General features: G+C 38.0%; 5 protein-coding genes across 7 annotated transcripts in view; 2 read left to right on the top strand and 3 right to left on the bottom strand.

The window, feature by feature from the left end:
- LOC111805340 (probable anion transporter 6, chloroplastic) overlaps positions 1–2,214 on the top strand; it is a 5,924-nt gene extending 3,710 nt beyond the window's left edge. The window contains exons 6-15 of one of the 2 annotated variants that reach the window (XM_023690375.1): positions 217–297; positions 527–585; positions 669–751; positions 840–955; positions 1,052–1,088; positions 1,160–1,255; positions 1,339–1,480; positions 1,554–1,606; positions 1,685–1,771; positions 1,860–2,214. In XM_023690375.1, the coding sequence (XP_023546143.1) occupies positions 217–297; positions 527–585; positions 669–751; positions 840–955; positions 1,052–1,088; positions 1,160–1,255; positions 1,339–1,480; positions 1,554–1,606; positions 1,685–1,771; positions 1,860–1,961 (856 nt within the window). In that variant the 3' untranslated portion in view covers positions 1,962–2,214. Of the gene's footprint in view, positions 1–216; positions 298–526; positions 586–665; positions 752–839; positions 956–1,051; positions 1,089–1,159; positions 1,256–1,338; positions 1,481–1,553; positions 1,607–1,684; positions 1,772–1,859 lie in introns of both variants that reach the window. The other variant, XM_023690374.1, reaches the window with a different exon arrangement.
- Positions 2,215–2,278: 64 nt separating this feature from the next.
- On the bottom strand, positions 2,279–6,782 carry LOC111805339 (heparanase-like protein 3). The gene is made up of 9 exons (XM_023690373.1): positions 6,376–6,782; positions 6,052–6,088; positions 5,253–5,436; positions 5,021–5,169; positions 3,790–4,020; positions 3,522–3,711; positions 3,308–3,433; positions 3,095–3,194; positions 2,279–2,748 (listed from the first exon to the last, which is right to left on the bottom strand). The coding sequence occupies exons 1-9, from the start codon at positions 6,625–6,627 to the stop codon at positions 2,365–2,367; spliced, it is 1,653 nt and encodes a 550-aa protein (XP_023546141.1). The 5' UTR covers positions 6,628–6,782; the 3' UTR covers positions 2,279–2,364.
- A 3,646-nt stretch (positions 6,783–10,428) lies between these two features.
- Positions 10,429–12,978, bottom strand: LOC111804802 (nucleolin-like). Its single transcript, XM_023689593.1, has 3 exons — positions 12,649–12,978; positions 11,054–11,112; positions 10,429–10,979 (listed from the first exon to the last, which is right to left on the bottom strand). The coding sequence occupies exons 1-3, from the start codon at positions 12,766–12,768 to the stop codon at positions 10,634–10,636; spliced, it is 525 nt and encodes a 174-aa protein (XP_023545361.1). The 5' UTR covers positions 12,769–12,978; the 3' UTR covers positions 10,429–10,633.
- Positions 12,979–13,821: 843 nt separating this feature from the next.
- Positions 13,822–16,187, bottom strand: LOC111806053 (nucleolin-like). Its single transcript, XM_023691399.1, has 3 exons — positions 15,866–16,187; positions 14,624–14,682; positions 13,822–14,538 (listed from the first exon to the last, which is right to left on the bottom strand). Exons 1-3 carry the CDS (start codon positions 15,989–15,991, stop codon positions 14,013–14,015), a joined length of 711 nt encoding a protein of 236 aa, XP_023547167.1. The 5' UTR covers positions 15,992–16,187; the 3' UTR covers positions 13,822–14,012.
- Positions 16,188–17,658: 1,471 nt separating this feature from the next.
- LOC111805698 (protein S-acyltransferase 24-like) lies at positions 17,659–24,383 on the top strand. Of its 2 annotated transcripts, none has more exons than XM_023690876.1 (14): positions 17,659–18,178; positions 18,621–18,761; positions 19,321–19,433; positions 19,779–19,858; positions 19,987–20,150; positions 21,032–21,170; positions 21,263–21,362; positions 21,483–21,540; positions 21,749–21,826; positions 21,930–22,028; positions 23,307–23,385; positions 23,481–23,629; positions 23,755–23,834; positions 23,890–24,383. In XM_023690876.1, the coding sequence occupies exons 1-14, from the start codon at positions 17,903–17,905 to the stop codon at positions 24,236–24,238; spliced, it is 1,905 nt and encodes a 634-aa protein (XP_023546644.1). In that variant the 5' UTR covers positions 17,659–17,902; the 3' UTR covers positions 24,239–24,383. The 2 variants fall into 2 exon arrangements, with proteins under 2 accessions (XP_023546644.1, XP_023546646.1); XM_023690878.1 differs by having other exon boundaries at positions 23,755–23,883; positions 23,942–24,383.
- Positions 24,384–24,432: the final 49 nt, after the last annotated feature.

Below are 24,432 nucleotides of genomic sequence, written 5' to 3'. Positions count from 1 at the left end.
ACATTGGTTAGGAGGAGAACGAAGTATCCTTAATAAGGGTGTGGAAACCTCTCCCAAGCAGACACGTTTTAAAAACCTCGAGGAGAAGCCCGAAAGGAAAAGTCCAAAGAGGACAATATCTGCTAGCGGTGGTCTTTGGGAATATGGTTGATGAATCTAACTTCTTGGACTACCTTTGTAGTCACATAACTCTAATTTGATTTTTGTTTATTGCAGACTTCTTTTGGCTCCTCCTCTCATCCAAAATTTTGGTTGGGAATCCGTGTTCTACATTTTTGGCTTTCTGGGGATAGCCTGGTAAGTTGTTTCACCTGTTAGTGAAGGATCAAACCATCGATCTTTAGAATAGTAATAGGTCCTTATACCGAGCTACGCATGGATTCACTTTTGAAAACGATTTTAATTGACAACCTATTCGTTTTAGTTTTGGGCTTGCGGTTCTAATGGTAGATTCGCATAGTGTGACGACGAATCTTGGATGAACATGAATTTGAGGCGGTAATGGCTAAAGGTTTTGTGGTTGAAGGTTTGCAGGATTCCAGTTTCTGGATGGACAGCCATCAGTACCCCTTAAATCCTTTCCAGGTTAGACTTCAGACAGGTTGTTTAACCATAATAATAGTGTTGTGTGTAAGCGTTTTTATTTGGTTTTGTTGTTTTTATAGCAGATGAATCCGAATCCGAGTCCGGGTACCCGAACAAGAAAGTAACAACACCCATCAAACTTCAACAACTTCCCGCTGCACTCAAGGTATCTACGTGTTTTTTATCAACTTATATTTGAGTCTAATCGATCTTCGTTGTTTATTTTCAGTCTTTTTTTTTTATCGAATTGTTAGGAAGTACCGTGGAGGGGTTTTTTCGAGTATCCGCCAGTCTGGGCAATGATATATACTCATTTCTGCGGGAGTTGGGGTCACTACACTTGTCTCTCTTGGCTTCCTACTTATTTTAGGTACCCTCACTTCGTCGTCTCCTCACCATCTTCCTTGCTTCCTTGCTTTGTGTAACGGAAAACTGAATTTGGATTTTCATCCACGTTCTTATGCAGCGAGGAATTGAACCTGAATTTGACCGAAGCAGCTTGGGTACGTCTCCTCTCAACCGTGTTTTGTATTGATTTGACTTTCTTACGACTTCTAGAAATCTTTCAATTCAGGTTTCGATCCTCCCACCCCTAGCTTCAATTTTCGTGACAAGCATTGCATCACAGTTAGCTGATAACTTGATTTCCAATGGTGTCGATACCACGACAGTATGGCTACAAACTCTTAACGGTTTCTTGTCAAGAAGCATTCCGTTCATAATTTGTTTGATCCTCTTCTGTTTTTGATGTAGGTAAGAAAGATTTGCCAAACAATCGCCTTTGTGTCCCCCGCCGTTTGCATGACTTTGTCCTCTGTTGATTTAGGATTGCCACCTTGGGAGGTAGTAGCCATTCTAACCAGTGGCTTGGCCCTCTCTAGTTTTGCATTATCTGGTACGATCTACACTCGAAGTTATTGGATCGTTTCCTATTGGCCATTAAGTACTAAGATAATTATCGTCCGCAGGACTCTACTGTACTCATCAAGATATGTCACCGGAATATGCAAGTGTCCTTTTGGTATGTGTAAGCTCTATAATATACCAAATAGTTCGTGTAGTCGATCTTAGCAAGCCTCACCTTAAAAATACTCCTCAGGGCATTACGAATACCGTCGGAGCGATACCCGGGATTGTAGGAGTTGCACTCACTGGCTTTCTTCTCGATTCAACTCATTCTTGGAGTGTAAGTTGGCAACTTCTACACTTGTATATTCCATTCATATCCTCCGACTTCTTTCGCATCTTCAAAATTTTCCGTTTGTTATGTGTAGATCTCATTGTTTGCCCCATCGATCTTCTTCTACTTGACCGGGACAATTGTTTGGTTGGTCTTTGCCAGCAGTAAACCTAAAACCTTTTCGAAGAATGAGTAGTATTACATTACATGAATTTTCCGAGAAGAACGCCATTACGAGCCATCGACTGCATTTCATCATCAGGTTCTTCAGTTGTATACCCATAGTGAATACTTGTATATTCCCCACAAATATGCATTTTATTGATCATGTAGAGATTTTGTTTCTCATTGTTAGTCATAGTAATCCTGCTAAAGCTGCAAATGTTCTGTAAAATGTGTATCTTCTGATTCAAAGACTCTTATTAGAATTGTTCTCTGATTCGAAAATCACCAATCTGGAACTGATTTTCAGTTCCNCATTGTTAGTCATAGTAATCCTGCTAAAGCTGCAAATGTTCTGTAAAATGTGTATCTTCTGATTCAAAGACTCTTATTAGAATTGTTCTCTGATTTGAAAATCACCAATCTGGAACTGATTTTCAGTTCCATACATTGCCACAAGCAGGGAGAACAATATTCGGTATGTGAACGAACACGATCGAAAAGGGTGCCACCATTATTGGTTCAGATGAATTCACTTGCTTAGGCTGCAATGAAGGTATGTTCCCTGATGAATTTACAGACAAAATCTTCCCATTTAGCAACACTGTTTGACTATGCAGGTTCCCATCCTTGGCTGTGATATGATATTCCTCTCTGAAGGCTTCGCCTTCACGACCGTAAGGTCGAGATGTCCGAACAACCTTTTGCTTATTCTTATAGGATCTGTGTTTATAGTGTAACCCGCTCGTTCTGTTGAATGCTACCGCAGCATGAACTGTGGTGTTTCCATCTAGGTTGAGCAATAGTAGTGTGATTCCTTTCTGTAAGATTGAGAGTTAGAATTCGAGTTGAAAACTTTCTGTAAGATTGAGAGTTAGAATTCGAGTTGAAAACTGGTGGCATTTCTGCTAGTAGATATTGTCCTTTTTGAGCTTTTTCTTTCGGGCTTTCCCTCAAGGTTTCTAGAACGTGTTTGCTAGGGAGAGGTTTCCACACCCTTATAAGGAATGCTTCGTTTTCCTCTCCAACGGAGGTGAGATTTCACAATCCACCTCCCTTAGAGACGTGTTTTAAAAACCTTGAGAGGAAGCCCGAAAGGGAAAGCTCAAGGAGGACAATATTTGCTAGCGGTGGGCTTGGGCTGTTACAGTATGTACTACTACTTACCGATTGCTTAGAACAATGTGCATAGGCTCGTATTTTCTTTGTCCCGTTAAAGCTCGTGGACAGAACATTTCTTCCCATCAAGCGATGCCATAGGAGTGCGCTGAAATGAAAACAGAGAAAAGAAACAAGCAAGCTGATTGTTAGATAATGGTCTAATAGCATCCGGGGAGGAGCGAAGAGTTTAAGGTTAGAAATATTTGCCTAGTCTTTCACCTGTAATAATCTGGATTCGGTTCAAAGGTTGTCGTGTTCAGTAAACCATAGTTTCCACCAACCAACGTCTGTCTGCAGTATGTTTTCGTATCAAAAGTGGCTGCCATACCGAGCTGGTCCAAGTACCTGAATAAAACACACACATAAAAGAGTGCTATTTATTATGAAGGTCTTAAAAGAGCCATACGTTCCTGTTTTTCGGAGCCTAGATTACCAGAAACTCGAGACGAATGCATTAGAGACCAGATTATGCCCACTGCTGTAAGCCCCTCCTGCTTCCCCAACCCACGCTTTAGCTGAACTTCGCGAGTTTCTAAGGACCTCATGAAGCTTGTAAAATGTATCGACCATGCCATTGAGATAGGACGGGTTAAGAATCCTTTCGACAAGATGCTCATCGACTCCTGTTAGTAAGAAAAAGCTCCAGTGTTAACCCACTTTTTGAAACTTCATAAAGGTCTTACTTGGCTAGTGGTTGATACCTGCTCCTAGATTGTATATATGGTGTGTGACAGCATCCAGTGTTGGGGTAGTTTTATCAACGAATTCTTTGAACCAATTTTCATCAAAGAATCCTCCTGGTGCTATGGTTAATGGCTTAGTTTGGACACCGTTGTAGATGCTTTGGACCATCTTCTGAAAAACAATTGTATCAGAAGCATACTGTTCTGCTGAAATTCTTGTTCCAACTCCACTCCCACACAATTCATTCCCTGAGCATAAGAAAATGGAAATCAATCATAGATTAGAACAGAAGAATCCTTATCCATTGTCAAATACGAGTCGTTCGGGATGAACTGGGAGACCCCACATAGGTTGGAGAGGAGAACGAAACATTCTTTTTAAGGGTGTGGAAACTTCTTCCTAGCATACACGTTTTAAAAACCTTGAGGGAAAGTCTGAAAGGAAAAACCTAAAGAGGATAATATCTGCTAGTGGTGGGCTTGGACCGTTGCAAATAGTATCAGAGCCAGAGACGGGGCGATGTGCTAGCGAGGAGGATGAGTCCCGTAGGGGATGGACATGAGGTGGTGTGCCCCAAAATTGAGGTGTCCCACATCGATTGGAGAAAGAAATGAGTGCTAGCGAGGACACTGGACCCTAAAGGGGGATGGATTGTGAGATCCCACATTGGTTGGGGAGGAGAACAAAGTATTTCTTATAAGGGTGTGGAAACTTCTCCCTAGCAGACACGTTTTAAAAACCTTGAGGGAAAGTCTAAAAGGGAAAGCTTAAAGAGGACAATATCTGTTAGTGGTGGGCTTGGACAGTTACAAATAGTATCAGAGCCAGACACTGGACGATGTGTCAGCGAGGAGGATGAGTCCTGTAGGGGGTGGACATGAGGCGGTGTGCCAACAAGGACGCTATGCCTCAAAGGGGGTGCATTTGGGGGGTCCCACATCTATTGGAGAAGGGAACGAGTGCCAACGAGGACGTTGGACCCTAAAGGGGGATGAATTGTGAGATCCCACATTGGTTGGGGAGGAGAACAAAGTATTCCTCGTAAGGGTGTGGAAATCTCTCCCTAGCAAACATGTTTTAAATCCGTGAGACTGATGGCAATACGTAACAGGCCAAAACGGACAATATATGTTACATGAACAGTTTTGAATTCTCTGTCTGTACTTAGTTAAATCGATTATGAATTGTTAACCGAACCATAATACGCTTACGCTATGAAGCGTCAAGAATACAAGTAGCCGTTCTTACCAAACTCCCAACCATGGATTGTGTAGTTCTTTTTGACAGTATAACGCACGAACGATTCAGCGTTCGTGTAATTCCAAGCCCCTACAGCGGACCCATCTGATGCAAACTTTCGTCCATTGAGAGCGTTTAATCCAAAGATAATCTTAGCTCTGTATAAGATTACACAACTTCAGCATTCAACTTTTGAGGAATCTAACTTCATAACAGCAAAATGGGATGAGATTTTGATTACCCTCCTTTCTTGAAGAAGTCATTTAGTTTATCCCATCTGTCAAGGGGTAAGCAGCCTTGAGTGAAGCCAAACAACTCTTTGGTGTTTCTTTTAAAAGAAATGCATGGCTGCTTGTGATCTTCAGTATCATATATGAGCTTATCTTGCAAAGTGCCACCCAATCTAAGCTTCAGGGGCTTAAATTCTGCACCATTCATGAAAAAAGGTATTAGTTTTAATGTTTGCAGAGAATAAAGTTTGTATAGGTCGAGATTTGAAGGTACTTAAAAGGCCACTGTTGGTACATACGGTCTTCTTTAGGCTTTTCTCTTTCGGGTTTTCCCTCAGAGTTCTTAAAATGCGTATGCGAAGGAGAGGTTTTCACACCCTTATAAAGGATGCTATGTTTTCCTCCCCAACCGATGTGAGATCTTACAATCCACTGCCTCATGTCCACCCCCTTTAGGGCTTAGCTTCCTCACCCCCTTCGGGGTCTAGAGTCCTCACTAGCACTCGTTCCCTTCTCTAATCGATGTGGGACTCCTCAATCCACCCCCTTTCAGTTTTGAAGGGGGTGGATATGAGGCGGTGTGTTAGCAAGAATGCTGGATCCTAAAGGGGGTGGATTGTGAGATCTCACATCGGTTGGGGAAGAGAACGAAACATCTTTTATAAGGATATGGAAACCTCTTCCTACCAGACACGTTTTAAAAACCTTGAAAAGTCTAAAAGGAAAAGCCCAAAGAAGATAACACCGGCTAGCGATGGGCTTGAGCCGTTATAATGAGCCAAACATGCAAGGAGGTCAAGGAATTCAAACCTTTGATTGCATTTAATAGAATGTTGCTGCCCAGGTCCTGCAGTTGGAAGAACAATAAGAACAATTCAGTGTAGCAGCAGTAGAGGTTTTTCTAGTCACGCATTTGAAAATTAAGTTTATGAACACTATTTTTTCTAGCCACGAGTATTTAGCTAAAGCTACCGACATGCTTTCGCTGTTCCTTAGAAATAAACACAAAAACCCATAAAGGAAGCTTAAAGAAAAAGATCAAATAACAAAACCCAGATGCCAAAATTTACGAGTACGATCAAAAACATATCGGATAATGTTCATCACCATTAATGAGTATCGAAATCAGATTACCAGATTAAGCAGAGAAGCTTGGCCCCAACTACAGGTTCCATAATCACATTTCTCCGGAGGCCACCAATCGAGCGTAGCGCAAACGAAATCTTCATCGATACCTCCAATGGCGGATTTGCCATTGATCAAAACCGTCCCGCTCAGAAACCCATCTCCTTCCTCGCCCTTGGAATTCACAGAACCAGAACAGCTAAAGAAGAAACAGACCCAAAAACAAAACCCCAGAACCCAAAAACGAAAACCCATTTCCATAAACTTCCTCTAATGGCGAAAGATCAAAGGATAAAGGAAACCATGAAAGGAAGAACAGAGTATACAGTGATGGAAGAACACTGTAATATATACTTACAATACCAATCTTGGAAACTATGAAATGAAGAATTGTGGGTTTGAATTTGTTAAATGAATAGACCATTTAACAATTTCCATGTCGGATTTGTATCGATGAAATGGCATAAAAGGAACCCTTTCCTCGTTTGGAAGTAGGCTCCACTAGATAGCTCGTAGTTTTACACGGTAAGATGTAAAGATTGGCATTATCAGACATGAAAATTTTCGAGTACATGCCAAATAGTTAATAAGAAGCATTCTAAGGTTCGAGGTAGGAAAAAGATCTCGTATGGGCACACGGGTTTTCGAATTTACATCTCACGATTATCGAGAGACGACCATATTATGATAGCTATCGAGTTTCGTGAAGGAATTTGAAATTGGTTGTTAAGTGGACCCTTATTGATTGGCTCTTTCCCTATTTTGTTGATGGAGGAATTGGGAAGAATGCTTAAGAAATAGGCATATTTTCTAAGGGAAGGATTTTTTAGCTGTTATCACCCAATTTGGTAGTGATTTGGGAAGCTGGCTTTTGTTTTCTTTCTCTCTTTCCAAATTTCAACTCCCAAAATTTGAACTAATCCCGATAGTAATTTTAATTCAAGAATTAATTTCTCGATGTTTCGTTGAGTCGGTTTTACGTAAGTTTCTTTTTTCTATGTTTTGTTGAGTCGGTTTTAGTCTTAATCTTTCTAGTAGAAAGAATCTTGCGTTGAGTCTTTAACAGCTTACCTTGTTCAACCCTACGTGAAAGAAAGGCTAATGCAGTTCAGTTGAGTCTTTCGTTTACTGGTCAGGGAGAGTCAAGTCATTTCATATGCTTTCCCGAGTTCAAAACTTGAGTTAAAGAAAGAAATGGGGCTTTTTTCCTTTGATTTTTAAGTTCTGATTATAAGTTTTTAAGTGGATACATACTTTCGACACGAAAGAACATAGACATAATGGTTGTCATGACATTAAACTATATCATCGAATCACCCGTGTTTTTTCTTTTTTTTTTTTTCTCTTGTTTGATTTTGTGGGATTTGGATATTTCATTGGATTTCACCGTTTTTAAGTTAGGTGTAATAATTTATAGAATCCGGTATCCAGATTTGGCACCTAATGGCCCCAACATTCCCAGTTACCTACCCCTTGCTTCTTAAGAAGACTATCCCTACAGCAGGACGAATCCTTCCAACATGTTTTGTCCTCACTCATATGTATCCCAGGAAAATTCTTAGGAAACATGTTTTGTCCTCACCAGGGAAATTCTTACGAAACAGGTTTTGTCCTCACCAGGAAAATTCTTAGGAAACATGTTTTTGTCTTCACTCACATGTATCTCAGGGAAATTCTTAGGAAATCACCAATATAGAATTGCTCCAAGTAAAACAGATTGAGCTACCCCTCATTTATTCAGATAAATTTTATATGATTTATTTGGATTTGGTAAGATCTCGAGTTTCAATTCGAAGACATATATATATATTTATTTATTTTTTTATTTAAAAAAAGCTTTTTTTTCCATTTTCTTGATTTTCTTTTTTAGGGTAATAAATTATTATTAGAATGTGACCTAAAGAACAAAGGTATTTTTATTGAAATTTTGAATTAAAGGGCAAAAAGGTCTTTTGGAGAAGAAAAAATTGGGATAATAATTGAAAAAATTACTCAAACATGTGATAATTGTGTAAATTATGACCAAAAGGGACCAACTACTCAAGATTTTATTTTATTTTATTTTATTTTTTAGTTTTCCTTTTTCCCTTTTGAGGCCATTCTTTTTTTTTTTTTTAAATGGAATGATGAAATTCCATTTTTGTCCCTAGATCAAGTTTCGAGCGCTAAATTATGTAATACAAAAGTATATTACGTGATTATAATCTACGTTCCCGTCCTGCTGTGTATTACATTAATGGGAGTGGACGAGAAAGGAGGAAACGTAGAAAAATTTCCCCAATTAGCTAAATGAGATCGAAGATGATGTTCATATTCCATATCTCAATTCTCGTCCCCGAGAGACAATACGAACCTCTAATTGCATGTATGTGCGCGCACACACACGTATGTTAGCAACCATTCATATATACCTCGAGTTAAATTTGATTTTTTTTTTTTTAATTCTTAAAATAAATGATATTGTCAAAATAATATAATAAACTTAAGTGAAAAAATGGAGGACAAGGAAGAACTCGAACGACTCGAAAACGCGCAGCCGTCGCTGCTGCCGCCTCCTCTCTCCTCCATCACCTCTATTGCAACAAACGTTCCAGCTCCAAAGATCAGCGGCTCGGTATTTTCTCTTGACTTCTCAAATCTCTGATTAGTCGCATCGTAATCGGGAACAGTAGGGGATTAGTCCGATTCGTGATCTCTCTGAAATCCAGAGCAGTAATAATCGGCGGCGTTAGTCGAGAACTTGAGGAGGAGGAAGAGGAATTTGGAGCCGTCTCTCAAGAATCTACCACAAATCCTGCAATTTTTCGATCTGAGAAGCTACCATTCTGAAGAGTAAGTGAACTTTTTGCTAGTATTGTAGGAGGCATACATTTCTCTTGGTTTGTTTGAAATATTTTTTTTCTTTCTTTTCTGATTGACATGAGAATTTCTGGAGAATATACGAGATGAATTGAAGTGTTTGATTTTGAGTTTTATCATCAGAATCGGATCGTTTTGTTCTTGTTCAGTAATGGAATTCGATAGAAACATAACCAGATTCTTCGGGGGAGACAAAAACTCAAACAATTGTGCTTACTAAAATTCCTAGTTTGAACCTTAGATCCACCGCTAGCAGATATTGTTCTCTTTGAGCTTTAAAACGCGTCTGCTAGAGGAAGGTTTCCACACCCTTATGTGGTTTGTTCTCCTCCCCAACCAATGTGGGACATCACAATCCACCCTCATTCGGGGCCAGCGTCCTCGCTGTCCCTCTTTCCTTCCTCCAATCGATGTAGGATTGCCCCCAAATCCACCCCCTTTGGGGCCCAATGTCCTTACTGGCACACCGCCTCGTGTCAACCCCCTTCGGGGAACAGCGAGAAGGCTAGCACATCGTCCGATGTCTGGCTCTAATACCATTTGTAACGACCCAAATCCACCGCTAGCAAATATTGTCCTCTTTGGACTTTCCCTTTCGGGCTTCCCCTCAAGACTTGAAAATGCGTCTATTAGGGGAAGGTTTTCACATTCTTATAAATGGTGGTTTGTTTTTCTCCCCAACCAACGTGGGACATCACAGAACATGAAACTAAATTCATATCTCATCATGTCGTTGGAAGATGAAACAAGAATCAAACACCAAACAAATCCGAAATCAGAGGTCAAATAAGATGTCAAATGAAATGATCTAAGAAACTAGTTCTTAAAATCCTGTTCATGTGTTATTGAGCAAGTTTTAACATTGGTTTGTATTCCATTCATCTCAAATACTCATTTGTAATCTGAATTTTAATTACAAGACATTTTGTTCATCAAGTTTCTGAAAACCCCTTTGTACTCTTTCATTGCTTCATGACTATTTGTGTATTTAATGTTGTTAAACTGATACTTGGAAGCTTTTCTAGCTTGGTTTGTGTATGAACTGAGTTAAAATACTGTGATTATGTAGAAATGGGTATTCAAAAGAACCGTTAGACCCGATCAACCTAAACGGTAAGAAGTGTCACTCTAATTAGAGCTTCGAACTTTAAGATTTTTATAATTGAACTTAGTTCTTAGCTCGATGCTCGTATGAAAACACAATTTTGCCATATCAATGGAAATTTGCTTAACTAGTTTACCAAAAGAAATGTTATATATAACATGGATCCATAACATCACAAACATAAGCTGCGCAGTTCATTACCAACAAGGCCGACAATGTTTCTACCCCTAAACCAAAGGCTTACACTAGCTAAACTTCCCTCGCTGCTCGAAACTCGATGACGTGGAGGGCCAATCAATATTCTCACTTCCTCTTCTTAGCTGGTGGCTGAGGTGTTTCCTCCTCCTCGTCTTCCTCCTCCTCGTCTTCTTCCTCGTCCTCATCGTCGTCCTCGTCCTCTCCATTGTCGTCGTCCTCATCATCATCTTCCTCATCACCTCCAGCTCTTCCGTCGCCATTTGCTTCAGGATCATCCTCTGGATCACCATCATCCCCTTCTTCACCTCCGGAAAAATCTTCGTCGTCGTCGTCGTCATCCTGATCATTTGCATCATCGTCATCGTCGTCATCTTCATCATCCTCCGTTTCACTACCATCTTTGTTTTCCTGATCGGGGCGTTCCTTTTTGTGAAGTTCAGAGAAAGGAAACCTAGGAGAAGAGAGAAGATCAGTAATCTTAGAACATTAAAGTAAAAACATATGAATGACATGAAATTTTATTACCTTTCCTCAATTGCAGCCAACCCTGGTGTGGCATTGGCATTATTTAACAGAGCACCTGTCTGAAGAAAACACAATCATGTTGGAAAGTGGATCATTAAAGTCTCAAGATCATGTTCTGTCTCGGAATTGTCTCAAACAAGATCAGAAAATTGCATTCTAGATGATAAATTTCAAGAGCAAGCATTAGAAAGAAAAAACAAGACATCCAGCTATGTCTTGTCTAGAACAACTAATCAGAAAATTAAGAAAACTTCCAGATATGTCTCGTTAAGCAGTCCAATAAGATCAAGCTTTTAAGGAGATGTTAGAACAGGAGGCNAAAAAAAAAAAAAAAAAAAAAAAAAAAAAAAAAAAAAAAAAAAAAAAAAAAAAACTAGAAAGCATGAGACGATTAGACAAGAAATTCTAAGAAATTGAAAATGAACTTCCAACAACAACAAACAATCACTAAGTGCAAGGGACAGCTGAATCTTGATCGACAAAAACCACATGAAATGAATAGTATTAAACATCATTTAAGCATGCCCCAAGGAAAATTTGACTAGATAAGTGTGAGATCCCACGTCGGCTGGAGAAAGGAACGAAGCATTCCTTATAAGGGTGTGAAAACCTCTCCCTAATAGACGCGTTTTAAAACCGTGAGACTGACGACTAACGGGCCAAAGCGAACAATATTTGCTAACGGTGGACTTGGGCTATTACAAATAGTATCAGAGCCAGACACCGAGCGGTGTGCCAGCGAAGACGCTGCCCTCAAGTGGGGTGGATTGTGAGATCCCACATCAGTTGGAGAGGGGAACGAAACATTCCTCATAAGGGTGAGGAAACCTCTCCCTAGCAAACATGTTTTAAAACCGTGAGGCTGACGACTAACAGGCCAAAGCGGACAATATCTACCAACAGCTTGGGCTATTACAATAAGTCATTCGTTAACATACACCCATCAACATGAACCAGATAAATATAGCTACCAAAAACATCAATTTCTCATACCAAACATTCTATCCTCAAAAGAAGTAGGATATCCAAGATTCAACAAATGTGGGGCAGAAAAGCAAGAGGATTTGCACAAGAATATCATGTTTAATCTAAATACAGAATGGCAAAATCCTGACAAAGACGGCTTGTTCTTGGTCACAATGAGATAAAACAGTCAACAAGATGGGCGAAAAATTGCCTTCCATTCACATTTATCACTACAGAAAACACTTACACTTAAAAGATAGGTCAATTCTTAATAGTTTCAGCTAAAATTTCCCGAATAAAGCACCCAAAAAAGAGTAATGACAGAGAACCGGGTTGTTCTTCAAGGAAGTATTTAACCAGAAAAGAAAACAAACGAGTAAGGGTACGACTCCAAATGCAAACGCAAAAGTAAGTCAAAGAACCCGCAAAGAGCAAAGAAATTTAAGCTTCAGGAAGTAAGAACAACGGCAAAAAATTCAGAAGCTATAAAGAACTAAAGAAAGAACACAAGAAGTAAAAAGAAAGTAAAGGAAAATTAAGCTTCAAGAAGTAAGAACGATGACTAAAATGAGTAAAATCCGTGATAAAACGAAACCCCATTAAAGAGTAAGGTCAAAATGAGGGGTTACCGCCGCAAGAAGGCAAGCGAGGGAGTTTGCAGTGGCAAAAACAGTCTCCATCACCATGGCTTCCAAAACAGAAGACACCCACATGGTTCTTTCCATGAAGCCGACACCCTCCAACTCCATTGCCGCAAAAACGAGCTCAAAAGTGAACTGAAATGGACAATAGCAAGAAAAGGAGAGAGAAGAAGAAGAAGAAGAAGGGAAGGTCGCAGAGAGAGGGAGAGAGAGAGATGGGCCTATCAGTGAATGCAGATAGAAAGAGGGGAAGAAATGTGAATAGATTTTCTGAGATTGGGAGAAAAGTTGGGTTTAGTCCAGTTAGGGTAAACCCTAGGGTTTTGTTTGCAACTGCAAAAACAAATATAAATAACTTTAAATTTTTAAAATTTTAAATTATATCTAACAAATCTTTTAATTTCATTAAAAGAGCATAAAATTAAAAAATTTGAAATAATAACAAATAAATATAAACCTTAATCGTAAAATTTTACTTCGATTGAAGAGGAGAATGAAACATCTCTTATAAGGATATGGAAACGTCTCTCTAGTAGACATGTTTTAAAATCATGAGGCTAACGACAATATGTAGCGGGTCAAAGCGGACAATATTTGCTCACGGTGGGCTTGGGATGTTATAAATGATATCAGAGCCAGATACCGAATGGTGTGCTAGCGAGGACGCTGGATCCTCAAGGGGGTGGATTGTGAGATCCTACATCGGTTGGAGAGGAGAACGAAACATTTCTTTATAAAGGTGAATTAGTTCATGTTATCAATCCCGGATCAATCCACCCTAATTAAAAAACGTAATCATTCTAAATATGGTTAGCTATATATGTATATGTATAGGTCGCACCCTTTAGTGCCATCCATTTCTAGAGCTAGTTGATCCGGCAGGTGAGTTGTTACCCTCCATTTTTGGAGCTAGTTGATCCGGCAAGTGAGTTGTTACACACTCCTTAGCGGATTTCAACTTCCATGACCACCGTCCTATTTGTCTTAATTGACCAACACCCTTTGTGGGATTTAGGTTAGTGTGCAGTTAGACATCGTAACACTTTCGGTTCGTCCCACATACATATACATACACATACACATACACGTGTATATATATAATCGGGCAAAGAAAAATTTATAACACATTTTTTGGTTGTTAAACTATTGAAGATTTTGGGATTCTAGAGAGAACAAATTGTGATATATAATGTGGATCCACAACATAAATATAGGAAGTTCACTAAGAACAATGTCACCTCTAAATTTGAAGGCTGACTAGCTAAATTCCCCTCACCGATAACTTCCAACTCCTGATACAATGGGGAAGGGCACAACTGATAATGGAAAAAGAAAAGAGCCAATCACCATTCTCACTTCCTTCTCTTCGCCGGTGGTTCGAGTGTTTCCTCATCATCGTCTTCATCCTCGTCATCTTCCTCTTCTTCGTCGTCGTCATCATCCTCATCTCCATCGTCGTCGTCATCGTCGTCATCTTCATCATCTTCGTCCTCCTCACCGACTTCTATTCTTCCATTTCCACGTGCTACAGGGCCATCTTCCTGATCAACCTCATCCACTTCGTCAGCCGAGAAATCTTCATCGTCCTCATCCTCATCGTCGTCGTCGTCGTCTTCATCATTGTCATCTTCTTCTCCATCGTCTTCCTCATCACCTCCTGCCTTTCCATTGCCACTCGCTGCAGGGTCATCCTCTAGATCACCATCGTCCCCTTCTCCGGCCGAGAAATCTTCTACATCTTCCCCACCATCCGGGCCATTTGCATCATCATCATCGTCATCATCAACTTCATCTCCATCTTTATCATCCTCTGATTCACTGCCATCTACATTTTCCTTATCAGGATTGTTCTTTGCGTGAAGTTCTTCAAAAGGAAACCTAAGAGAGAAGTACAAATCAGAAATCTCAGAACTAACTAAGAATAGAAAGTAAAATGACATAAACAATATGAAGCTTTTATTACTTTTTCCCAATTGCAGCGAATCCTGGTGGAGCATTGACATCATTTAACAGAGCTCCTGCCTGAAGAAAACTTAATTATGTTGGAAAATGAATTGAGATCTAAATTTCTTGTTCATTGCATTCAATTAACATCACGCACTGTGACTATGATGGCTCATCAAAGAGTATAATCAGAATATCATAACGCAATCAAATTCCCCAACAGCCTAGAAGAAAAGGAATTCTTTTATCAGGTGAGATTTACAGAAACATATATGGAAAATTCTGTGGAATTTGCTGGTTCACCCTAAGGTAACAGGTCGGTCGATCGATCAATGTGTTACGAAAGAAAAAAATTTAAGGATTCCAACATAACTATGTTTGACTTTCATTGATTGCAAAAACATCAAACGAAATTGCCCACAAGCAATCAGAAAGCATAAGTGTTGTTCAAACAACCGATTCTAACATAGAGGAAACTGAATCTGCAACCAAAACCACCAAGCGCCAATGATATAGCTCAAATTGACAAACAAAAGGCATAAGAGATAAACTAAAATGTACAACTTTTAAAGATGAAAGTACACCCAAAGTCCAAAAGATCGGCCATTCCACACAACCGTAGAGGCAAATTCTGTACTCGACCCATCAACATGGACCTCCAAGAGCTTCAAATTATCATTTCTAACGTAGCAGGCTCCAATAAGCGAGATTTTCCCAATTAAAAAAGGTGGAAAGAACTCGAAAATATTTTCACAAGGAATATCGAGAACGATATAAGCAGGGAATGGTGAAAGCTTGAAGAAGAAAAGCTTCTTCCTCGTCGCAATTTTGAAAATAAGTTGAAACAAAACGTGCAAAGAAGAATTAGCTTCTCATCCACATTAATCCACTGGAAACCAACCAAACACTTCTCTCAGGCTCCACAAACACAAGTCAAGCCTCAAGATTTCCAGTTAAAACTTCACGTCTGTAGCAACTGTAAGTAACGAACGGCCATAAGAAACAAACAAGCAAGCAAGCACAACAAAGGCAAGTAAGCAGCAAACGGCAAGAAANAAACAAGCAAGCAAGCACAACAAAGGCAAGTAAGCAGCAAACGTCAAGAAGGTAAAAGAAGGCATAAGAAATGAACAAAGTCAACAAAAGGAAATGCAAAGAGCCACTAAATTCAAGCAAGAACAAGAAAAATGAGGACTAGAAACCAGTAGAATCCATAAAAGAACAAAAGCGATCAAAGAACAAAGTGAAAGAAAGAGCTCACCGTGGCCAAAAACCAAGAAAGAGAGTTTGCAGCGGTGAGAACAGTCTCCACCGTCAGAGCTTCCAAAACAGAGCGAAACCACAGAGAGGTGTCGTCCACGCAGTAGCCCACGCCTTCCAACTCCATCACCGCGAGAGAAAAACAAGCTCAAATTGAAGAGAAGAACGGGAAAACGAAGAGAAATGAAGAGGGTAGTTGCAGAAGGAGAGCGGGACCTGGAAGAAGATGAAGAAAGGGAATGGTTTTTTCTGGAAAATTGAGAGAAAAAGATGGGTTTAGTGGTCCGGTTAGAGTAAACCCTAGGGTTTGGTCCGATTAGGGCTTTGCCTTTGTTTGCATCTGAAATATAAAATAATAATAAATAAATAAATAAATAAATAAATAAATAAATAATAACAATAATAAAAGAGAGACATTGTCCTCCAATCAAATTTATTTGCGTCTATTTTTTTAGGGTTTCTTTTTTAATTCAAATTTTCGGACTCGGATCTTTTCGGTTGGATTTCGCTCAGACCCGACCCGACCCGACCCGGAAAAGTCAAATATTTAATTAAAATTTTAAACTAATAATTTTATCCACAAATTTTATTTTCAAACCATTAATATATAAATTGATTAATGCGAATTAGAGAAAATTTCTATAATAAAATGGTTGATTACCGTTTTTTTTTTTATTGAATTAAAGTGATTTTTTCTTTATTTTATTATTTATTCAAAAATAATAAAATTATCATTTTTGTTAATATGGAGACAAATAATTATATTTCGTGGAATAATAAAAAAAATAATTACAAATTAATAAAAAAAAATATAAATTGATTCATTTTTATTAATTTCTCGAATTTATTCATTCTCGTTGACGTAAAATCTACTTGTCATGAAAATGTTATTTTGTTGACATATTTGGATATGTATTTATGTTATTCCGACATGTTACTCGAAAAAAAAAAATGGAGTTTGTTGACGACAGAGTTGAATTTTTGTTTCTAGGTAGAGTCGAGAATATTCACGTGTCGTTTTTAATGTCTAAATTTTAACTGTTTTAATGGCGTAATTGAAATTTTTTAATATGCTGAGGGTAAAATTAAAATACTAACCTTAAATAAACCAAAAATAAAAATACATAAATTATTATTTATTAGAAATGCAAATATCTTGAAAACAACCCATTTTTATTAATTAGGTTATTTTTGTATTTTTTTTTTTAATTTTAAAAAGTATAACAATTTTCACTTTGAAAATTCAATTTAAAAAATAATATTATGAAGTAAAATTTTGATAAAATTTTAGAGTAAGACAATATTATAAGTAAGATTATGTTAGAATTTACTACGAAACCTGGACGTGGAGGTTCGACTCAATCGACTGCTGTGCCACAATCAGATATGTGGAAATCGAGAAGGCGACAGACAGTAAACCTCAATTTGGATCATAGAGTCGAACAGATATAGAAAATATACGACTATGATTCGGTAGTAGACGAGATAATGACGAAGGGTCCCGACATTTTTAGAACAGAATCTTATTAGGTCGAAACAATAAGCTCGAAAGTTTGAACCAATGTTTGATTGAAAGTTTGAACCAATGTTTGATTGTTAAAGATATTAAATATAATATTTAAAAAACTACCAAATATAGGGATTTGTTTTTAATTTTTAATTACACGAATAATGAATAAATGATTTAAAAAATTTAATTAACTCTTCTTTTTTTTTTTTTTAGAAAAATAATAATTAACTGAACATTAACAAACAATGAAAAAAACAAAAAGGAATTAATGGATATTAAATCATTATCCTTTTCCGTCGTAGACGGCTTGGATTCTCTGTCTCTCTCTCTCCTCCGTTACAGCCACCCTTCTCACAGTCAACGCTGACGGACGGCGACGATCAGTCTCCTTTGTCATTCCCGGAAAAACCCTAAATCCTCTTCTATCCAATTCCCATTCTTCAATCTTCAATTCGTTCGAATCCTTCCGATCTTGCAAACCCTAGACCCACCGGATTCATCCCAACCACATTTTGTAATTTTTAAATCATGTCTTCGGAAATTGAGGTCGTCGACGAGGTTCAATCGCGGGATCACGAGCCCTCGCAGACTGCCTCTGCTTCCTCTGCCAAAGGTGATGGCGACGGCGAGGAGAGCTTGAGGAATGATGTCTATACGGCTGCGGCTTATGGCGATTTGGAGAAGCTTCAGAGATTGGTCGAGTGCGAGGGTTGCTCTGTTTCTGAGCCCGATGGCCTTGGATACTATGCTCTTCAGTGGGCTGCTCTTAATAATCGCACTGCCGCTGCTCGTTATATTATTGAGGTTCGTCTTTCCAATCTGCGTCTTTTTATCTGTTGTGGGTCGTTTGGAAAATTTGATTTCCTTCCTTCCTGCATTCATCTCATAGGATTTCTTTTTTGTTTTAATCGATTTTTGTTTTGTTTCATCTGTTATTTGATGGGCTGTGTGTAATGTAATGGGGGATTAACATGCTTCTTCTCTGGATTCATTTTGTTTGAAGTGAGTTCATGAACGGTAGTTTCTGGATCGAATTTTTTGGAAGTATTGGTTTTCTATCTGTTTATTGGTTAATGTGGACTTGAATTTTATAATCCGTTTCTTCCCTCTAAATATTTGGATGGGTGAGGCAATGCTTGAGCCTTTAAATGATGTCTGTATGCTCAGAACGGAGGCACGAGATTTAGAACATGTATTGTCATTTGTATTAGCTGTTTAGTAAGTTTGATATTGTATCATTTTCCAGCATGGAGGTGATGTAAATGCGACGGATCATACTGGGCAAACAGCCTTACATTGGAGTGCTGTTCGTGGAGCCATCCAGGTGGTTGAGGTTTTACTTCAAGAGGGAGCTGTTGTCAATGCTGCTGATATGTATGGCTATCAGGTCGTGTTTATTTCCTTTCTGGCAATTAAATGATTGTTAATTCCTTTAGTATCCTGTTCATGAATTTATATGACCTAGGAAGAAGACAATCATTAATACATCGATAGAAATTCGAGTTTGTTCTTGAAACTGCCTGCAAAATTGTATGAGAAATAAGTAGACCTGGATATAATAAGAATTGTGTTCTGCAACATTTGTATCCCCCCAGGTGTCTGATACTGCTATTGACGATTTTGTTACTGTGTCCATAGTTGATTGGTGGTATATGAGAACATATAGGTTATTCATTTTTGTTGAGTGCTCAGATAGGTGGTTAGGATGTCTGTGTTTCATGGTTTATTGAGTCACCTGACACTAATTTCTATTCAGAAACTTATTCCCAAACAATTAACTAGGTGGTGTTTATCTTCTTTTTTGAATCTCAGATTTCTAGCTAATGTTTGAGGCATTCTTTTTCAATTAAAAAATTTGTTCAACATTAAATTGATAGTCAGTTAAGTAGATCAATTGAAAGTTGCCTTCTATCATACTAATTGTAACTATATGGACTTGATTGCAGACAACCCACGTTGCAGCTCAATATGGTCAGACGGCTTTTCTCTATCATATTGTTTCAAAATGGAATGCGGATCCCGATGTTCCTGATAATGATGGGAGAAGCCCTTTACACTGGTACTAGTTTTTTACAATGCTTCAAATTGTGAAAGTGGTAGTTCTATCATCCATATTTATGCATATATGGTTATGAATGTGGTTTTTTTTCTTGGTATTGTGCTATGATCATGATATCTTACTTTCTATTTGGTTTTATGTTTCTCATCCTTGTTGTTTTGTAATATTATGGGTAATCCCGATTTTGATATGGTCCTAAACAATTTGCACCGTTTTACACACTTGGGACTTCCCTAACCCAAATCAATGGGTGCTGTACTGAATATGTCTTTTGATATATTCAGAACCAATTCTTTTATGATTTATAATCCTTTCTCAGTTGATTCTTTATGTGGATTCTTGTAGGGCTGCATACAAAGGTTTTGCTGATTGTATACGACTTCTCTTGTTTTTGGATGCATATCGCGGACGTCAAGATAAAGAAGGTAATGTGTGGAGGGCTTAAAAAGCTTTACCCAAGGAAAAAAAATATATGCCTTCTAGTTTAGAGATAATGTGTAAGCACTCTTTTTAGAACAACTGTTTTAAATCTCATGGTTCCTTCTTCTTTCAGGTTGCACTCCTCTCCATTGGGCAGCTATTAGGGGTAATTTAGAGGCATGTACAGTATTAGTGCAAGCTGGAAAGAAAGAGGATTTGATGGTGACTGATAATACTGGCCTTACGCCTGCACAACTTGCTTCTGATAAGAACCACAGACAAGTTGCTTTTTTTCTTGTATGTTGAAACCAAATCAGATTTGTTTTTTACGCTTGAATTATTTTTCTTTCTTGTTTTGAAATTAGTATGTTATTTTGTGTTTTTCATGTGAAGACTTTAGTTCTTTTTTTTTTATCATTTAGTTGATTACATTTCTCTTACTCTGTGATTTAATGATATTGATTGAATTAAAGGCCTTTAGTTTATTTTCTTTCATTCTTCTTATTATATCTGCCATTTCATTTCTTCTTCAGGTTGATTTTTTTAAAAGAATATTTCTCTAAATTTCACTTGTTATTGTGCCGAAGTTGTACCTGGAAGCCTTTTTATTAGTAGCTCTCTTGGGAGTGGGTTTTCTCTTCCTCCTGCCTGTAGGCTTTTTTCCTCCNTTTACCTGGAAGCCTTTTTATTAGTAGCTCTCTTGGTAGTGGGTTTTCTCTTCCTCCTGCCTGTAGGCTTTTTTCCTCCTCGTTCATCTTTTATATACATCTTGTTTCTTATAAGGCAAGGGAATTCCAAGGCTGGCATGAAGAAGTTATGGTTTTTGTAAATAAATTTTCAAAAGCTCGAGGATTAAGAGGAGGGACACTTGATTTGTTAGTGATGTTATGGCAACACTTTGGGGTACTTGAAACGAAAGAAAGTGAAAGGATTTAGAAGATATGTTTGATGCGTGGTTCAGAGTGATTATCTTGGCTTCCCTTTTGGGTTATGACGATGTAGTTGAAATATATTTCTGGTTCAGTGATTTTTTCCTTATTTAAATGGTATATATACATATATTTTCTTTCTTGTTCTATTTCTGTATGACTCCTTATCTTCCTTTTTCGGTGTATTTGATTAACATTTGTTTCTTATGTAAAGGGAAACTAATAATTTTCTGCTTTTGGACTCTTCAGGGAAATGCTAGAAGGCTGCTTGAAAAACGTTGTGATGGAAATAGCTGCCTTGGAAAATTGTCAAAGCTAGGACTTGCCCCTGTACTTTGGTGTTTAATCTTCCTGTTGCTGGTCACATATATTCATTCCGTCATTCTGGGTATTTCCATAAACTTTACATAACAGTCAAGTCTGTACTCTTCTTTATCTTTTTAATTAATTAATCACATTTGTTTTGCATTTTTCCCACAGCATCAAATCTGCCAGTGTTAACGGCTGGCTTAGCCTTTCTTGCATGGATGGGTGTTATTTTAGCAACTACAGGTCTTCTTATGTTTTATAGATGTAGTAGGTGTGGAAACTTCCTTAAAGACGACCATTCCTTTAGCTGTGGGATATGTATAGATCGTAATTGCAGAGTTTGATTCATTTGCTAATAACAACATGTTCATTTTTTTTTGTTAATCTGCAGCAAAGATCCAGGTTTCATTAGAATGGATGTGCACGACTCTCAGAATATGAAAGATGATGTGCGTTTATTTATGTTTTCTCTAAGATTCGATCGAAAGTAATTTTTAGAGGAACAATTATGCATACATCTTTCCTCGTTTTTTCAGTAATTGCTTCTGTAGAATTGAAAGAGTTCCTGTTCTATTGTTACAATTGGGCAATCTTCTTTCTTTATCGTTATCTTGATGCCTAAGGTGAAAGCTTAACTTGTTCATTTCTTTCTATTAGGAACCTTTATTGAAGATTGAGATCAACAACCCCGCTTTGCTTGCTGGGAATTGGTCTCAGCTCTGTGCTACTTGCAAGGTGCGTTCTGTTTCTGATTGTTGATTGTGTTTTGTATAATTTCTTTTAGAATTGTTAATTTAATTTTAAGCACATTATTAACTTGATTTGATATCATGCTTAGATTGTCAGGCCTCTTCGTGCAAAGCACTGTTCAACTTGTAATCGATGTGTTGAACAATTCGACCATCACTGCCCTTGGGTATCCAATTGTATTGGCAAGGTACAATATCATGTATGATGGACATTTTCATGTTTGTTCCTTCATTTTATTAGTTAAAAAAAATCACTTACCTAAAAAAAATACTGGTAAGAGGAATTCATCTAGGAACTAGCCAATGGAGTTACAAGCAACCCTCCAATTGACTTGATAGTTTTGAAGTACAGATGTGCCATAATGAAATATAAATAGCTGAACTGCGGCCTTTGCAGCGAAAGCNTGTATGATGGACATTTTCATGTTTGTTCCTTCATTTTATTAGTTAAAAAAAAATCACTTACCTAAAAAAAATACTGGTAAGAGGAACTCATCTAGGAACTAGCCAATGGAGTTACAAGCAACCCTCCAATTGACTTGATAGTTTTGAAGTACAGATGTGCCATGATGAAATATAAATAGCTGAACTGCGGCCTTTGCAGCGAAAGCTGTAAATTTTAATAATAAGCATAACTTTTCTCTTCATTATCAAGTTTAGGGTGGTGGCTCAACGTGAGACTGCACTTATTTATTTTTATTGAATTCAGAAATAAAATTCATTTCTAATTAACATAAAAGATAACAGGAGGATGAGCACTTCCCTAGTTTCCCTTTTTAGTCATACCAGTTGAGGTTGATAGGAGAATGTCTCATGCTCGGGTTGGGGGATTAGAACNTCCACTTATTTATTTTTATTGAATTCAGAAATAAAATTCATTTCTAATTAACATAAAAGATAGTAGGAGGATGAGCACTTCCCTAGTTTCCCTTTTTAGTCATACCAGTTGAGGTTGATAGGAGAATGTCTCATGCTCGGGTTGGGGGATTAGAACTTTTTGGTGGTATGCAAGTTACTAATCTCCCAACCTAACTCAACCTGACACGTCGACAAATAAAGAAAGAATATGAGATATCTTCATAAGAGGGAAAATAAAATGTTGCTTAGTAAATGAAATGATTCCACACGGCATGCTGTTATCCAGGCCTAAAAATTCAAAGTTCCTTCTTCCTCTTTGTCAAACCTCTGGAGCCTAAAATATGTTCTGTTTAGCTTAATATACTTTTTCTGGATGAATTAATAACAATCCCTGACCTACAGAATAGCCCCTGCGCAAGAAACAGTCAGGAAAAGGTGCTTCTAATTCTCACAATCCCTTTTGCATAGAATCATAAATCGTGTTGGGAAAACACTGCCAAGTGCTTCTCTTCTTTGTATTGAAGGCTGCTATGCGTTTGCATTGTATTTTTGCTTCGATATATTCATACAATCTGAGGTTTAATGTGGCTAATCAATATTTGACACAGAAAAACAAACGGGATTTCTTTATATTTCTTGTTCTTGAAGTTTCAGCAATGGTGATCACTGGAGCAGTTACTATTACAAGTATGTTTCTAAATGACTTGAACAATGATTTATGTCTGTCATTTTGCATTTTGGATTCCCACGTGCCTTAATCTTTGACGATAAATCACTTTCAGGAGTTATAACTGATCCATCCTCTCCATCGTCTTTTGGAGCTTGGATTAACCATGTTGGCAATCATCATGTTGGTGCTATATCATTTCTTATCGTTGATTTCTTCCTCTTCTTTGGTGTGATTGTCTTAACAATTGTCCAAGCATCTCAGGTATTTTCTATATCTGTGGACTCTTTTGGAACTTGTAAACTTGGCGTGTTTACTATGTGCTTTGGTTAGTTTTTTTAATTCCATTTTGGTGCTTACGAGCGAAAATTTTGCCTTGATGTCACCAGATATCTCGTAATATTACTACAAACGAAATGGCAAATGCTATGCGGTATAGCTATTTGCGCGGTCCTGGAGGTCGGTTTAGGAATCCTTATGATCATGGGATCAAGAAAAACTGTTCTGACTTTCTGNCGGTTTAGGAACCCTTATGATCATGGGATCAAGAAAAACTGTTCTGACTTTCTGATTAAGGGATACAATGAAGACGTGGAGTATAATGAAGGCTCGTCGCATTCAGAAGAGATGGAAGCAATGTCTACACCGATGAATTCAATCTTGCAGAATGGAGACTCTCATTCTCACAACACCAATGGAAACAACCACATAGCAGTAAATGTGAATTCTAAGAATACAACCAGCCATCACGGCCATACTCATTCTTCAAATTGTAGTCACAGTAACCATGGAAAAGCTAAAAAAGATGGTGTCCCATTGGGCTTAGGTCTCGGCCTTGGGCGTTTATCAACTCGCTCGGTAGCAGCCTCATGACGCTTATTATTGTTTAAGTGATCACGGAGTTAGTGTTTTGTATCATGTCAATATATTAAACATTAGATTTGAATGTCCAATTGTGATTTGTGCGCTCCTTTCCTCGAGAAATCTCTGAAAGACTTTATGCAGAGTGCTTGGTTTCGGACGTGCTGTTCTTTATACAGGTTTTGGCACACGATGTGTAGAAAAAT

Source organism: Cucurbita pepo, chromosome LG11 (genome assembly GCF_002806865.2).
Source record: "Cucurbita pepo subsp. pepo cultivar mu-cu-16 chromosome LG11, ASM280686v2, whole genome shotgun sequence".
NCBI classification, from domain to species: domain Eukaryota; kingdom Viridiplantae; phylum Streptophyta; class Magnoliopsida; order Cucurbitales; family Cucurbitaceae; genus Cucurbita; species Cucurbita pepo.
Note: the sequence above shows the minus strand (reverse complement) of the source record. Positions and strands in the feature narration are given on the sequence as shown.